This window comes from Tyto alba, unplaced genomic scaffold, assembly GCF_018691265.1.
Source record: "Tyto alba isolate M040663 unplaced genomic scaffold, T.alba_DEE_v4.0 Super-Scaffold_100000100078, whole genome shotgun sequence".
Classification (NCBI taxonomy): Eukaryota; Metazoa; Chordata; class Aves; order Strigiformes; family Tytonidae; genus Tyto; species Tyto alba.
In genome coordinates this window covers 22,515-36,925 of record NW_024881268.1, presented here as the reverse complement: position 1 = coordinate 36,925, position 14,411 = coordinate 22,515, and the positions used below count along the sequence as shown (strand labels likewise).

Here is a 14,411-nt window from a genome sequence, read left to right as displayed (position 1 = left end):
TTCAGTTTATATCTTCCTTTCAACCAGTGCAGACTAAAACCTGATTTGCCATTAGCTTATTTTTGCAAAACGTGAAAATTTCAGTATTTACTTACAATCCAGATCCCATCATAGGGCACTTGGTTATAAAATATTTTGCATTCCTCCACCCACCAACTAGTGCAGTCAGGGTTGGTGAAGTCTGGGAAGACAGTTCTTCCTGGCCACACCTCCAATTTAAAAAAAGGGAAAAAAATAAATTAAACTGTTGATGACCTTGCAGAAATACAAAAATCCTCAGATTTCCTTCATATTTATGTAAATTGCTCTCTCAGAGAAACATTTGGGTCTAAAACCTTGGGATTATTGGTTTTGCAAGACAACATTGATACAGTGATTGGGAGAAGGTTTTTGAACTGTAAATGGCAAGAGTGAATTATCATTATTAATCAATATTAATTCTAATTAATTAATATGAGTATCATTATTAATTGATATTTAAAGTGTCTTTGTTAACTTCTGAGTTCTCAACTCCAAAGTCAGTCTTAAAGTCAAAACTATTTTTCAGTTATGCAAGTTTTACAATAAGCAGCTGCCTTTGTAAACCTATTACAAAGAAATTTTCAAAGCAGTAGAGGGAGACTTGCTCTCTGACACCTATTGAAAATAAACAGACATTAGCTGCCCATGTTTCCCCACCCTTCAAATTGTTCACTTTTCATTTAAAAAAAAAAATCAAAATGTAAAAAAAAAATATAAAAAAATCAGGAAATATTATGAAATATTGAGACTAGCAGGAAAATGGAAGATTACCCTGGCCCAAACTAAATGGGATTGGGCTCTGACTTCATAGGGGTTTATTACCTTTCCAACTAAGGGTGTTACTCCATCCGACTCATTAATCCAAACTTTCTTGCTTTGGCCCCTCTCGTAGGCCTGGTAGGGAGAACCGTCAGTGAGAGCCTCAGTGCTGATAGCAGGGTCCTAAAAAAGTGGAAAACCCACACAAATGAAAACGGTTCTCTACTGCTTATGTAGAGCCCAGCAACTACATGGAAAGATGTTTCAGGTAATAACATATATACTGGGTTTTTTCATTATTTTTACATATATGCAAATATAACCATTTTATCTCTACATATATATATAACAGTTCTCTCTACCAATTATTGGTTCTCTTCACCGGTTATGCAGGTACATATTATTGTTATGTATAAAGTATACAATATTAAATATATATATATATATAATTTCTCTACACTCATTATGGGTTCTCTACACCTCTTATGTAGAGCTCAGCAGCTGCACAGAAAGAAGTCTCATGTAACAACATATATATAAATATATATATAAAATATACAACATTTATACTGATAATGATACTATTTAAAATGGAAAAATAAATAGCTAAATGTTTACCAGTATGATAATGTATTTTTGCCCATAGTCATGCATATAATTTTGAAAACTGGGGAGGTCTTTGAAATTCACTTTGTCATAAGTAAAATCTTTCCTTGCTTCCATGTAGTCGATATCTGTGTGCTGAACATCCTGGAAGAAAACAGGATGTTAGACATGATGCTGCAGGGCCCCGACCACAGCGCATCTTCTCAACGTGTTCCTTTTTCATTAACAATTCCTAGAAAATTAGCTGGATGTGGGCATCTGAAATATTTTTTAAACTGCTATCCATTATTAAATTTTGAAAAAAATCAGCTTGTTATGCGCTTTAATTTTTCCAGAAGAACATAAAGTGAATTTGCAGACTGGGTTTGACCTCACTGGTTCACAGATTAAGCCAAGCAATGTGCATAACATAGAAATAAATATATTGAGCTGGAAACTCTAAACCAAAAAAATGTGTCCACAAAAAAGGGAGCAAATGATATTTAAAATCATTCTGCATTTTATATAGAAAACTGTGCAGCCAATGAAAAGGGCCAAAAGAGGGGGGGGGGGAAAAAAAAAAAAAAAAAAAAATCCCATTTTTACTCACATAAGGGAGTCCGATTGCTCTGTTTCGGTCCACAACAGCCTTTACCTCATCAAGAGACCCGTAATCATAGCGGCTGAGCTGAAATCCCAGAGCCCAATACGATGGCAATGCTGGCAATCCTATGAACTGGAAGATAAACCCCAAAATAACGAGTGCCATCAGTCTCCCCTCTTTGGGTCTGGTTCCCTGAATTCTCTGATTCTCTCTAAAATCAGAGACTCAACGCCATTACAAGTAAGTTTCATTGCAATTGCTCATAGCTGATATATTTTTCTATGCTTTTATTTCCCCAAAAAACCTCAACCAAATGTGAATGATGTGAAGAATGAGAATAATGATGTATCCATTGCTACCAAGAAAGTTATTATATTGGATATTATATTAAATTATATTCTATTTGATTATATTATATTAAATTATATTCTATTTTTATGTTATATAAAATTGCCACTTCATTTTGCTTTCTGGCATTGCACCCATTTATTTGCTTCCTTGCCAAAAAACCTCTTAGTTTTAATAATATTTTTTTATCATGTATTTAAACAGCAACTGTTACACTTTAATGATGATTTTAGGTAATAACACAAGATCGATATTCCTGATCTGAGGAACAGAATTACCATGCAGAGGCAAGGTAAAGAAAAGCTGCAGAATGAACCTAAAAAAATTGTGATGATTGAAGTAAGGGGAAAGTACATAAAAAAAATAAAATAAAAAACAATAGAACAGAGTAAGATTAGACTATACTAGACTAGAATCAAATAGAATAGAAAATTTAAAGATTTCAGTTACTACAGCACTAAATTTATTGCTGTTTAGAAATTTATATATCCTTTCCTTAAGAAGTTATTGAAACTTGTATTTGGCCCCCAAAAATACAAATGGGAATTAGTTGCCATAGATACCTCAATAGCAGAGATATAGCTACTTTGCTACCATAAAATTACGCTATCATCAAACCCCACAGGTTAGGGGCAAACCTTGAGTTGTAATTTGGATGAATAAAATAGTGAGGACTCATGGAAATAGAGGGGGAGGAAAGAAAACTTAAAAAAAAAAAAAAAAAAAAAAAAAAAAGGTTCAATCATAATTTCTCAAGATCAGCTACAAGATGATGGAGGTTGGAGATCATCTGCTCAAAGATGAGCCATGGCCAAAGCAGAACAAGCAGGAGCCGTTGGCCCTGGGCTGTCCTCGTGCTTTGAGAGTCGCCAAGGACGGAGGATCCGCTCCCTTTGGGCTGGCATTCACCAACTCACCCTCACGTACTCCTGCACCACTTGCTCGGGTGTGTCTCCCAAGAAGATGTAAAAATCAAGAATTCCCCCAATTGTTCTGTAAGTGACAGCTGGCGCCGGCTGCAGGGCAAACTCTGCAAGCAAAAAAAAATGCACAAAATCAATTTGGGATGTTACCTAAATCTCAGATGACTGTAATTCTAATACAAAAGATATTAAAATTGTTTAGGAGAAAATATCAAACAAAAATATTCAAGGAAGTCCAAAAAAGTTACTGGGGCTTGCAAAGCAGGTGGGAAGTTTTCAGTTTTTTGTTTTTTTTTTTTTTTTTTTTCCCTAAAAATGTCCATATTTACATTCCTTTAGAGTCCAGAAAGGGAAGAGAAATCCAATGGCACAACTTCTTCTCATTACATTTTCAGTCTCAAGATGCTGGAACATTTATTAAGCATCCAAATATGTACACACGTATCTAAGGGAAATTAAGGGCATATATTTACAAGTGCTGTTCAGTACAAATTTAGGCTCAGGTTTTAGTATCTTGTCGTGAAGCATCCCTGAACATTATCAAAAATATGCACAAGGTGTATTACAGTGATCTTGCAATACAACCTTAATGCTTCTTGTATAAGAAACACAAGTAAATTATTGGAAAAATTACTGCAGTCAAAGATTTTAAAACAACTTTCTTCAAAAGTTGACATGTGACTGTATTTCTTAAAAAATCTACATCAGCTCAGCAGGATCATTGCAGGTCATTTATAAATATCTGTATATTTTGCAATACTTAGAGCTATGGAGACGGCATTCTTACCCATGGGTTTTCAGATCATTTAAATAATATATTTATGTTTTTTTACAATATTTATGGAGAAGACATCCTTACCCATGGCATTGCTATTCATCAAGAAAACACCAAAAGAGGCTCCAGTGTTGTCTTCCAAACATAAGAAGAAAGTCTGAGCACCGTATAAATTATCCATGTTCTTAAAAGAAAACAGAAAAGATGATTAAAAAACCCCAGGAAATATATTCACCCTGTGGTATCTCAAAAATATATCACATGTGAGACTAAACTTGTCAAAAGGAAATAAACAGCAAAAACTAAAATTGCCAACATCAACCTCATTATTTTTATTTCTCTCTTTTATGGGAATGACTTTAAGTTGCTTAAAATCTGTTGAAAGCACAAACTTGGGGAAATCTACCCCAAATTTGAGCCATTTGGATAAGAACCTCCACATATCCATTATTTAAGAAACGTAGATTATAAATTGCATCTTTTGGAAAGAAAATAAAGGAGACTTTTTCTACAACAAGTTCTGTTGACAGTGAGGCAAATTCCAGTTTTTGTTTCAAAAAACAAAATAGGTGTATCAGCCCGTAGAAGATGTCTCAAAACTTTGAAAGATTTTTTTATTCTAAAATTTTAATTAACTGTAAACAGAGTTGCTCCCCAAATCTTGTTCAAGTCACTCCTATTTCAGTAGAAGCTTTCAGGACTTACTCTAAATTCAGCATGAGGATCCGTGCTGCATTAAACAATCTCTGCTCAATACTCATTCAATGTCATTATTATCTCAAATAACGAAAAAAAAAAAAAATTGAAATGCTATAGTTATAAATAAGTTGGTTTAGAGACTCAAATAAAATCAAGTTTAAAAATATACTATTATTCCTTCTTCCATGATCTACATTACTTTTCTTGCTCCCAATTGTTGATTGTTGATTAAACACCGGAAATTTAATGGCTTCTATTGAGGTTTTTTTTTGCAACATTACCTTATCAAGTACTTACACACTCTACCAAATATTTCCTTTTTCTCATCCAGCCCAAAAATCTATGAATAAGCACAGCAATAACATTTGACTATTTTCTCCAAAGTGCCCCCCAAAAAATACTGTATGTGGGAATCCAAGACAGAAAAAACAATAAGCAAAAAATTAGTATAAATACCAATGATTGGTTTTAAATCACAAATTTTGCAACTTAGTGCAGCGGTAGAGTAATATAGTGTCAAAAACTCACAGATTCAGGATAAAACATCTCATTGCAGATGAAATAATAAGCTTTCATACTTTTTGAAAAGCAGATGCTGTAGAAATCACCTCAAATAAACACAGAACATGTAGAAACAAAACATTGCTGGCTGACCTGTTTTGCTTTGTAAAGCAACAGCTGCTATGGGCAACTTTGCATTATTTCCTAAGATATGACATCACGACAGGAAAAATGATGTATCTACTGAATTTTGCACACAGCAGTGCATGAGCAGGAAGGAAAAAAAAATAAAAATTAAAAAAAAAAAAGAACAAGCCTCTCAGATATTAATGTTCATCTACAGATTTGCAGCAAAACTCAACCAATTCAATACAAATATTTACAAAAAGCTATTCCAACAGGAATTTTATTCAGTGGTGTCTCAACATTTTGCTACACTTGGACAGTCTCTAAGGAAAAAAACCTCAGTGGATATCATGAATGTGCCAACTATGGCTGGATTCCAAAATTTACCAGAAAAGAAGGAAGATGGTATAAAATACGTGCTTACTCCGGAAGGGGCCGTGTCCCTGTTGAAGATGGGCCAGGTTTTCCAGTTGACGTCGTGCTGGTATCGCTTATGCACATGCTCACCCACCCCGTAGATGTTTCTGCTTGGGAGTTTGATGGAGAGCTGTAAAAACTGCTGGGCGTACAGCAGCGGGCCAATGGCGGTATTAAACCTGGCGAAACGATGACAAGTTGCATAAAGATTTTTATGCTGAGGGTTGGATCCATCAGTATTGCTAAAACCCCCTCAAAAAACCCCAAACCATTATTTAAGAAAGCATTTGCGTCAGGTGCCACTCCTAATTTTGTCATATGTATCTCATAATTTGGCCAAAACCAGTCATGTTGTGTATTGCGGTAAAAATGCTGGGTGTTTTTAATCATAATTTATTAATTATTTGGGGCTTTTTCATTAAAACCATAAAATGCAATTTTTTTTTTCTAAATTAAATAAAAGCCTAAGGAAAATTTAGGCAATCTTCTAGAGCGCTCTTTCAAACAGGTCCCACATTTTTTTTTCCAAATTAAAAAAAAAGTCTAAGGAAAATTAAAGCAATCTCCAAAAACATGTATTCAAATATCCCAACATTTTTTCTTCCAAATTAAAATCAAACCCTAAGGAAAATGTATGCAATCTTCTAGAGTGCTGTTTCAAACAGGTCCCGTTTAATTAAATTATTCTCCCCTCCATTTGCCAACTAAACCAGCCTTGAGCACCTCTTCCATCTTTCATGTGCTTGCTAATGGTAAATCAGTCTTTAGAGAGGTTTTTAAGAAAGCGAACACTGCTAATAACAGGAAAGAAATTAAACCCTAATTAATTGAACTTGAAGAGCTGCTAGCAATCCAACTCCTGCTAGCTGTCAGCTAAGTAGTCACTTTTTAATTGATTTAATAAATATTTCCTCCTGAGACTTCCACCTTTCAGTGGGACTCAGTGCAAGGCTGTTAGCCCAGCTTTGCTTTCTTTAGGTCTGGGGTATTAAAGGGATTAAAACCCTTCAGTGTAGAAGCACTTTGAATATTTTACTTACTATTTTCTAGGACCAGCTTAGCACTGTTTGGTAGCAAAGGGTCTCCTATCACACGCCTGAAGCACAACCTGATTTTGGGGTTGAGAACTTCCGGAGAAGCAGCATAAATAAGACATGATAGATGTGGTAGAAAAAGTGATTCTAGGATGGACTTCTCATCATAACTGATGAATCAAAGGCACAATTCATCCACTCTCCCCGGGGTTAAGGAGAGAGGAGGGCACAGAGCCAACGCAGCAGTACCCCAAAGCCCCTCCCCATCTCCCAAACTTTATGTGGAAAGAGCCTTTCCATTCTGCTTATCCATCAAAAGAAGATGGCAAAACCCAAACCCTGGTGAAATAAATCACCCCATCTCCCAGATTTTATGTGGAAAGTGTCTTTTCATACCGTTTACCCACCAAAAGAAGAGAAGCAGTTCACAGGCCGAAGAGGGCACCTAAAGCAATATAGACCTTCTGGGAAGACAGATAGCAACGCGATTTTGTGGATAAAAAGCCCAAAAATTTACTCACAAAACTCTCCCATTGCTTGCTCTGGTCACCTTGATGCCGAAGGGATTTTGCTGGACATCAACTTTATATTTTAAGTTGGAGGCTGCCAGACCACTGAAAGGTCCCACGTGCTCATGGGGGACTTCGAACCTTTGTGTTTTAGGATCAGTGATCTATGCATGATTAAAGAACAAAATAAGTAATTTAGAAATTAATGCATCATTTTAACACTTTCCAGCACAACCATCCAAATTTCACTTGGTGAAAAAAACCACCCGTCTGCAAAACAGCACCAGGACAAGAAATAGTCAACATCAACAAATGCCAAAATTAAGACTGCGCAAACCCACTCAGCCTCTTTATTTGGGCAGATACAAGAGTATTTCCCATTATTGCTTGATTTGAGAGTATTTTTCCCATGGGAAAGATGCAGGAGGCAGAATTCTGCATTACTCTGTTTGTAGACATTGCCCAGACCTTCTTCAGCATCTCGTTTTCAGCCTTTCTACATGTCCTACCTTGGCTGGGTGGAGCCAAACCCAGCCTGTCTTCCAGATTTCTGGCAGGAAAACATGTGGCAAACATCCTCCAGACCCAAGAAAATTTATAAAAGAGAAAAAAGAACAAAAGAAAAAACATAAAAAAAAAAAAGAAAAAAAGAAAAAAAAAGAACAAAAGAAAGGAAAGAAAGGAAAAAAGGAAAAAATAAAAGAAAAAAAGGAAAAAAATTTAAAATAAAAATATTATAAAACCAAACCAAAATCCCACAAAATGAACAAAAAACCCCAACCAAAATTAAAAAAAAAAAAAAAAAAAAGCAAACAAAAAAAACAACCAAACAAAAAACAAAGTAAAAACCCAGAAGTCTTGGTTCTGTCCAGCCCCAAAATCCACAGCTTTTGGCATATTTATTACACATTGAACACTGAATTTTCCATAAAATGTAAAGCATTTTAGAAATCAAAGGAAGTAAATCTGATCTTTTTAAAGATATTTGTAATTTTTCATGCACGAATCCTGCTGTGTTAAACCATTGCTTCTCTGGGTACAAAAAAGCCTCTCCTGGTGAAAGTTTTACCTTGGAAGCAGAAGGATGCGTTTTGGTGGGAGTCATGAGGTGAGAAAGAGAATTAATCTGCCTTTATAGCCCCGCCAGCATCTCCCCGGGGCTCCAGCCAGGCCAACATCTTACCGATAACAAGGTGAAAAACTCACCTTGAACCGAAAGCGCTGTGGCGTCTGGTACTGCGCCGTGAGGAGGACGGAGTCGATGTCGTTCCCGAACAGCGAAGGCGAGGGGAGACGCGTCAGCGTGGCCTGAAACCCTTCGGGTGGGGAAACGAAATTGAGTCACAGAATGGTGGAACCCCAGGTTGGGTTGGGGTTGGGTTGGGGTTGGGGTTGGGGTTGGGGTTGGGTTGGGGTTGGGTTTGGGTTGGGGTTGGGTTGGGGTGGGGTTGGGGTTGGGGTTGGGTTGGGGTTGGGTCGGGGTTGGGTTGGGGTTGGGGTGGGGTTGGGTCGGGGTTGGAAGGGCCCTCAAAGCCCCCCCCAGTGCCCCCCCCTGCCCCGGGCAGGGCCCCCTTCCCCCAGCCCAGGGGGCTCCCAGCCCCGTCCAACCTGGCCTTGAACCCTTCCAGGGAGGGGGCACCCACAGCTGCTCTGGGCACCCTGGGCCAGCGCCTCACCCCCCGCACAGGGAACAATTTCTGCCTTAGAGCTCACCTAAATCTGCCCTCTGGCAGTGCAAAACCCTTACACCTCATCCTACCAATACATGCATTTAATTTAATAAAATAAAATATAGTAAAATGAACTAAAATAAAATAAAAATAAAGTAAAATAAAAACAGAATAAAGTAAAATAAAGTAGAAAAGAATAAAATAACATAAAATAAATATAAAGTAAAACCAAAATAAACTAAAGTAAATAAAATCATAAAATAGCATACAAATAAAATAAAATAGAGGAGAGAAGGAGAGGAGGAGAGGAGGAGGACTAAAATAGAAAATTAGTATAAAATAGTATAAAATAAAATAGCATAAAATAGTATAAAATAAAATAAAATAAGAGTGAATTAATTATCTTGAAATGGAAGTCTGCATGCACCTAATTCTGGGAGCTTTGGTGCCAACTCACCCTCTGGAGTCGCTCGCAGCCCGCCGTCCACTTTGTACCCACGGTCTGAGGAGAAGAAGCACCATGGCACGCTGGTGTCACTCCGGGGGCTCCAGCAGCAGCCGCGGAGGGTGCAGAGGCTCTGGCCCGAGGGAGGAGATTTCAATACAACTAAATCCCATCATAAAATGCACCCAACCAGAAATCCCCATAAAATATTTGCAAGGAGCTTGACTCCATCTCTGAATGACCTCTCAGGTCTGTTTGCTGGCAAAGAACATGGACAACTTGTTTTGGGAATACAAAGTGGAAAATTGCTCATTAGTTCTGAAAAAAAAAATGAGGGTTCTGGACCCTTGTTCTTTCTTAATGCCATGAGTGATACAAGTCTGTTTAAAAAACTATTGAATATTATTAAATTGATATTATTATCGAATTATATTGAATATGTAATTAAATAATATTATTTTGTGGCTTCAACAGCCATAAAAAGAGCGGAAAAAAAGTTGTGTGCTGAAGACTCTGTGAAAGTGCAGGTTGGTTTTGTTTTTAACATAGTGAACAATAACAATAATTTGAGCATCGAGACAAAGACATGGCCTCCTCCGTGTCTCATGGACATCTCCACTTGCTGCATCAGATGCTTCACTGACCCAGCATTAGTCACATCGACCTCGATATCAGGAATGTCCAGGTGAGTTAGCCATAGCCCAAAATGGAGAAAAATCACCTTTTTTAAAAAAAAAAAAAATAAAATAAACAAACAAACAAACAAAAAAGCAACTACATCACTTAAAACACATCTTGATGTGGCAACACCAACCTGTCCAGCCCAGTGGGCCGAGTCACCTTCACTCTGCTATTAGAAATTAAATTATTGGCCCGCTTTTTAAGAGAGTTCTGCCTCTGAAGGTAAGATTTGGGTCATATATCAATATTATTTATTTTTGTTGTTAATGAAATAAGTCATTCCCAGGGTCAAAGTGTCACAGTGATATGCAGGGAACTTTGTGGGAAGCCAACCACAAGGGACATTCTATAAAGGCAGCTCCATCTATTAAAGCAGATTAACAACTCTTTAAACCACCTTACAGACTGCTAGGACTAAATATTAAAAAATTATTGTTCAGTATCAGAGGTGACCCCAAAGCCTGGTTGGCTAATATTCCCTTTCTCCCATCTTCCGATTATTCTTTATTGTTCCTAGATCAAGGACTATTTAAATAAAATTATTAAAATAAGAATTTTTAAATAAGACCCTAAATAGTCTTCATGACTATTAATGACTTTCACGAAGCATCAAGTATATATGTATATATATGTACAGACACACACACTCACACAAACATATAGAGCATGTATTTTATAGCATGTATCTTTCATGTCCAGCAACAAGGAGCAGAGTCCACCTGAAAAATCATTTCTATATGTTTCAAAATTTAAATACATAAATTATATATAAAATACTTTATATTATTATATATATAATACTATAATAATAATATAATACTATTTTATGCTATATGTCACACCATATATAGTATACGTATTTTGTATACTTTATAAAAATACTTGTTGCATATACATCTGTCTATATCCACATAAAACATTTATTGTATATATATTTTAGAGACTATATATTCCATGTTCAGCTCTGAGAAAGGAGCAGGGTCGATCCAAACAATTATTTGTCCACCTGAAAATTTATTTCTTTATATATGCTTTATATTTTTTTAATATATATAAAATATATATTATATAATTCTTGTATTACATTGCATTGTATTATAGTATATGTAGTATAGTATATTTATTTACATCTAATTTTATGCATATACTTATATAAATATAGGTGGGTGTGTGAATATATCTATATATAAACTTTTGTAGTGTATATATTTTATAGTCAATATCTCTCGTGCCCAGCTCTCGGAAAGGTGCAGAGTCCACCTGAACAATTATTTGCACTCCTACAAACTCCGTTTCCTTTGTGTAAACAAACAGGAACGCTCGCCGCGCCCTCCGGGCCGCGACACCACGCGACAGGCCGCCCTGGGCCGCAGCCACGGGGCCAAACGCGGGGGATTTGCCGCGGCGTAAGCGAGAACTCCTGAACTCTGCCCCGGGGGCGGGGGCCGCGTGCGACCGCGCACGTATCCCCCCGTTATTGTACACCCGCCCACAGAAATCAACCAGCCCATCAGAAAATCCCCGCGCGCGCGCGCACGCGTCCCAGCCACGCGGGGCCACTGCCTGGCCAAACCTTGACCTCACCTGCAGCGAGCGGTTAATGAACACCAGCTGCTCCCCATCCTCCGCCCGGTTAATAAATAAGTATTCTTGATAATTCTAGTTCTACAATCTTGTTTGCCGGGGTTTTATATACATTTTGCATGAGTGAGGAAAGCAAGGCTTTCTATCAGCTAAACGAGCTTACATATAATTTACATTAATTATCATTTTCTTAAAGAGCATTTACCACATAATGATAAAAACGGTGGCGGCAAGTTGCCTTTATTATTCATTATTATTGAAATAAATTCAATAATTCTGAAAAATCTACTCTTCATGAAGGAAATGGGATTTTCAACTCATTTGCTTTGTGGCTCACTTCGTTCCACACCAAAGCTTATAAAAGACACGATTAAATCTTAGGGGTGATGCAAAACCTGAGGCTTAAAGACATAAATAAGTGACTAAGTAAATAAACAAACAACTGTGGTGAGATTTCCTGCAATATGTGGTGGCTGCATTGCTCCTCTGCTTTTATTCTCAAATTCAGCAATATTTAATATTTATACTAAATTCTAACTTTAAGTTATAAGTTAATATTTAAAATTAGTCACTTGGTGCAGCACAGATGGCTCCAAGTTATTCATTAAAGACTAAAATTATCCGCAAGGCTGCTCCAACACTACATGCCGTCTCCCATGGAAAAGAGAACTCTGCCATCGGTTTAACCTTTCATTATGGTTTTAGCAGACAAATTGGATTAAATAATATTTTATGAAATTATGATAGCGAGTTTTGCTGGAAAACTGAAGTAATTCACCTTGATTTCTAAATTCTACACTCTGTTATGGAGACAACATCAATGTAAGAGAGCGATGGAGGCTCAATTTACTTCAGAAAATATTGCAATATTACAGCCTAAAAATCTTACACATCACAATGAGCTAATTTTTATTTTAATACATCTTTAGAAACTTTAATATCCGACATCTCACCAAAAAAAAGGCAGTTTCAGCAAAATGGAAATATTTCCAAATTTATTGGTGTTGGTCCAATTTTGTTGCAAACTTAAATTTAAATCAACAGGATGGAATTTGTCACTGCCCCAAGTGCTTCCAGAAGGAGAAAAATCCAACTTGGTAATGGGCTTAAATTGGTGAAACTGGTTACTATCCATGGCTGCATGTGACCGAAAAAAGGTTCAGGCATTTGCCAGTTGAAAAACGGTTAAAAAAAAAAACCTGCTCTGGTACAAACAAGGTAATTTCATTTGTTATTAAATGGGAGCAATTTACCCCGTGGGTGTTAGGCTATAAAACTTTTTTTTTTTGCTTCTTTTTCATGTTTTCAGACCTTGGTGGCTACTTGGTCCGGGATGCAGTCGATCCGCTCAGCTGTTCCTACGCTTGGGCAGTTTGGGGAAAATTCTGTGGGGCAGAGGAACGCAGGGGTTAATCTCAGTAATTAAAATTAAAATTAGTAGTAGTACTAATGCTACCACTATGACTACTACCATTGTTACTACTACTTCTACTATTGTTGTTACTATTATTATGTCCTTATAATGATTTTCCCACGTCACTTCTCATTGCCTCGAGAGTCTCCAACCACGAGCGTCGATTCCAACCGCTAGCTCACTCACTCATTTTACAAAATTCTGTGCAACTGTTCCAGATAAAGAAAAACTTAATTTTTCCAGGTTTTCAACACAGGGTGTGTCTCTAAGACAAGTGGTTTCTGATATACTCAAACAGTAACAATATTACAGGTTTGCCCTGTTACTGCTTTTTCTCTGTACGTCAGGCTTTGTCTCCCTCCATCTTTTTTTTTTTTAAGTGATGCTTTAGATTTAAAAATATTGAAATCCTCCTCTTTTGACAATTAGAAAATGAAGCAAAAGGAAACTGAGGTTTAGGGGGAATAAAATTTGCCTTTAATTATGCATTGTCCCATTTATTTCTGCAGTTCAACATCAGCCCTGCTATCTGCATGTGACACCGGTTCACCTTTGGTCAATGATAAAAAAGGAGTAACATCAAGACCCATAATAAATTCTGCAAAAAGCAGAAGAAGAATGTTTATTCTTATTTTTTCGGGGGAGTAGGGAAGATTGGTGATTTTTCAGTCTTGAAGACTCTGATCGCAATGGTCATTAAAATAATCCCAAACACATCCTGAGGGCAGTGTACAATTTCTGCAGATTATAAAATTATTATTTGAATTTTTATTTATATCTGTTATATTTGTTTATAATTTTTATCTCTATATATAAATTATAAATTATACGTTGTATGTGTGTTTTATATAGTTTATTATATATTATATTTAAATATATTTTATTCTATTATGTATACACACAATTCTGTCAAACAGACCCAAAATGTTCAAGATGGGACTTTTTTCCTGGTTCAGTGGCAGAAATCAGCACTTACGGGCGCTTTTGGATACCGTCTCCCTCGTTGCTAAAACTCCAATGAGGACACAGGCCACGGCCACCACCAAACAGAAGAGGACGATTAATATAACTTCCAACTTGCTGAATTTCTTCTTTTCCATCTGTGCCCAGAAAAACACACTTGTATAAGGCAACCAAAAATAACAATTCTGGAAAACTACAAATTATTTCAATTTTAAATCATATTCTCTCCTGCACTGTAGGGGCCAAGTGCAATAGTTCTCATATTCAGAATAATTCAGGTAACACAGATGATGTGATTTGTCACTGAGGGATTTCTTTTCCTCCCTGCAAACTCCTTTTAAATATGCACAAAA

General features: G+C 36.7%; 1 protein-coding gene across 1 annotated transcript in view; it reads right to left on the bottom strand.

The window, feature by feature from the left end:
• Positions 1–14,195, bottom strand: part of LOC104357119 (maltase-glucoamylase, intestinal-like) — a 47,036-nt gene extending 32,841 nt beyond the window's left edge. The window contains exons 1-12 of the mRNA XM_033005925.2: positions 14,072–14,195; positions 12,993–13,066; positions 9,429–9,549; positions 8,508–8,617; positions 7,314–7,465; positions 5,766–5,937; positions 4,100–4,199; positions 3,235–3,347; positions 1,976–2,101; positions 1,399–1,530; positions 844–963; positions 96–209 (exon numbers count right to left, since the gene is read on the bottom strand). Of these exons, the coding sequence (XP_032861816.1) occupies positions 96–209; positions 844–963; positions 1,399–1,530; positions 1,976–2,101; positions 3,235–3,347; positions 4,100–4,199; positions 5,766–5,937; positions 7,314–7,465; positions 8,508–8,617; positions 9,429–9,549; positions 12,993–13,066; positions 14,072–14,195 (1,458 nt within the window). The remainder of the gene's footprint in view (positions 1–95; positions 210–843; positions 964–1,398; positions 1,531–1,975; positions 2,102–3,234; positions 3,348–4,099; positions 4,200–5,765; positions 5,938–7,313; positions 7,466–8,507; positions 8,618–9,428; positions 9,550–12,992; positions 13,067–14,071) is intronic.
• Positions 14,196–14,411: the final 216 nt, after the last annotated feature.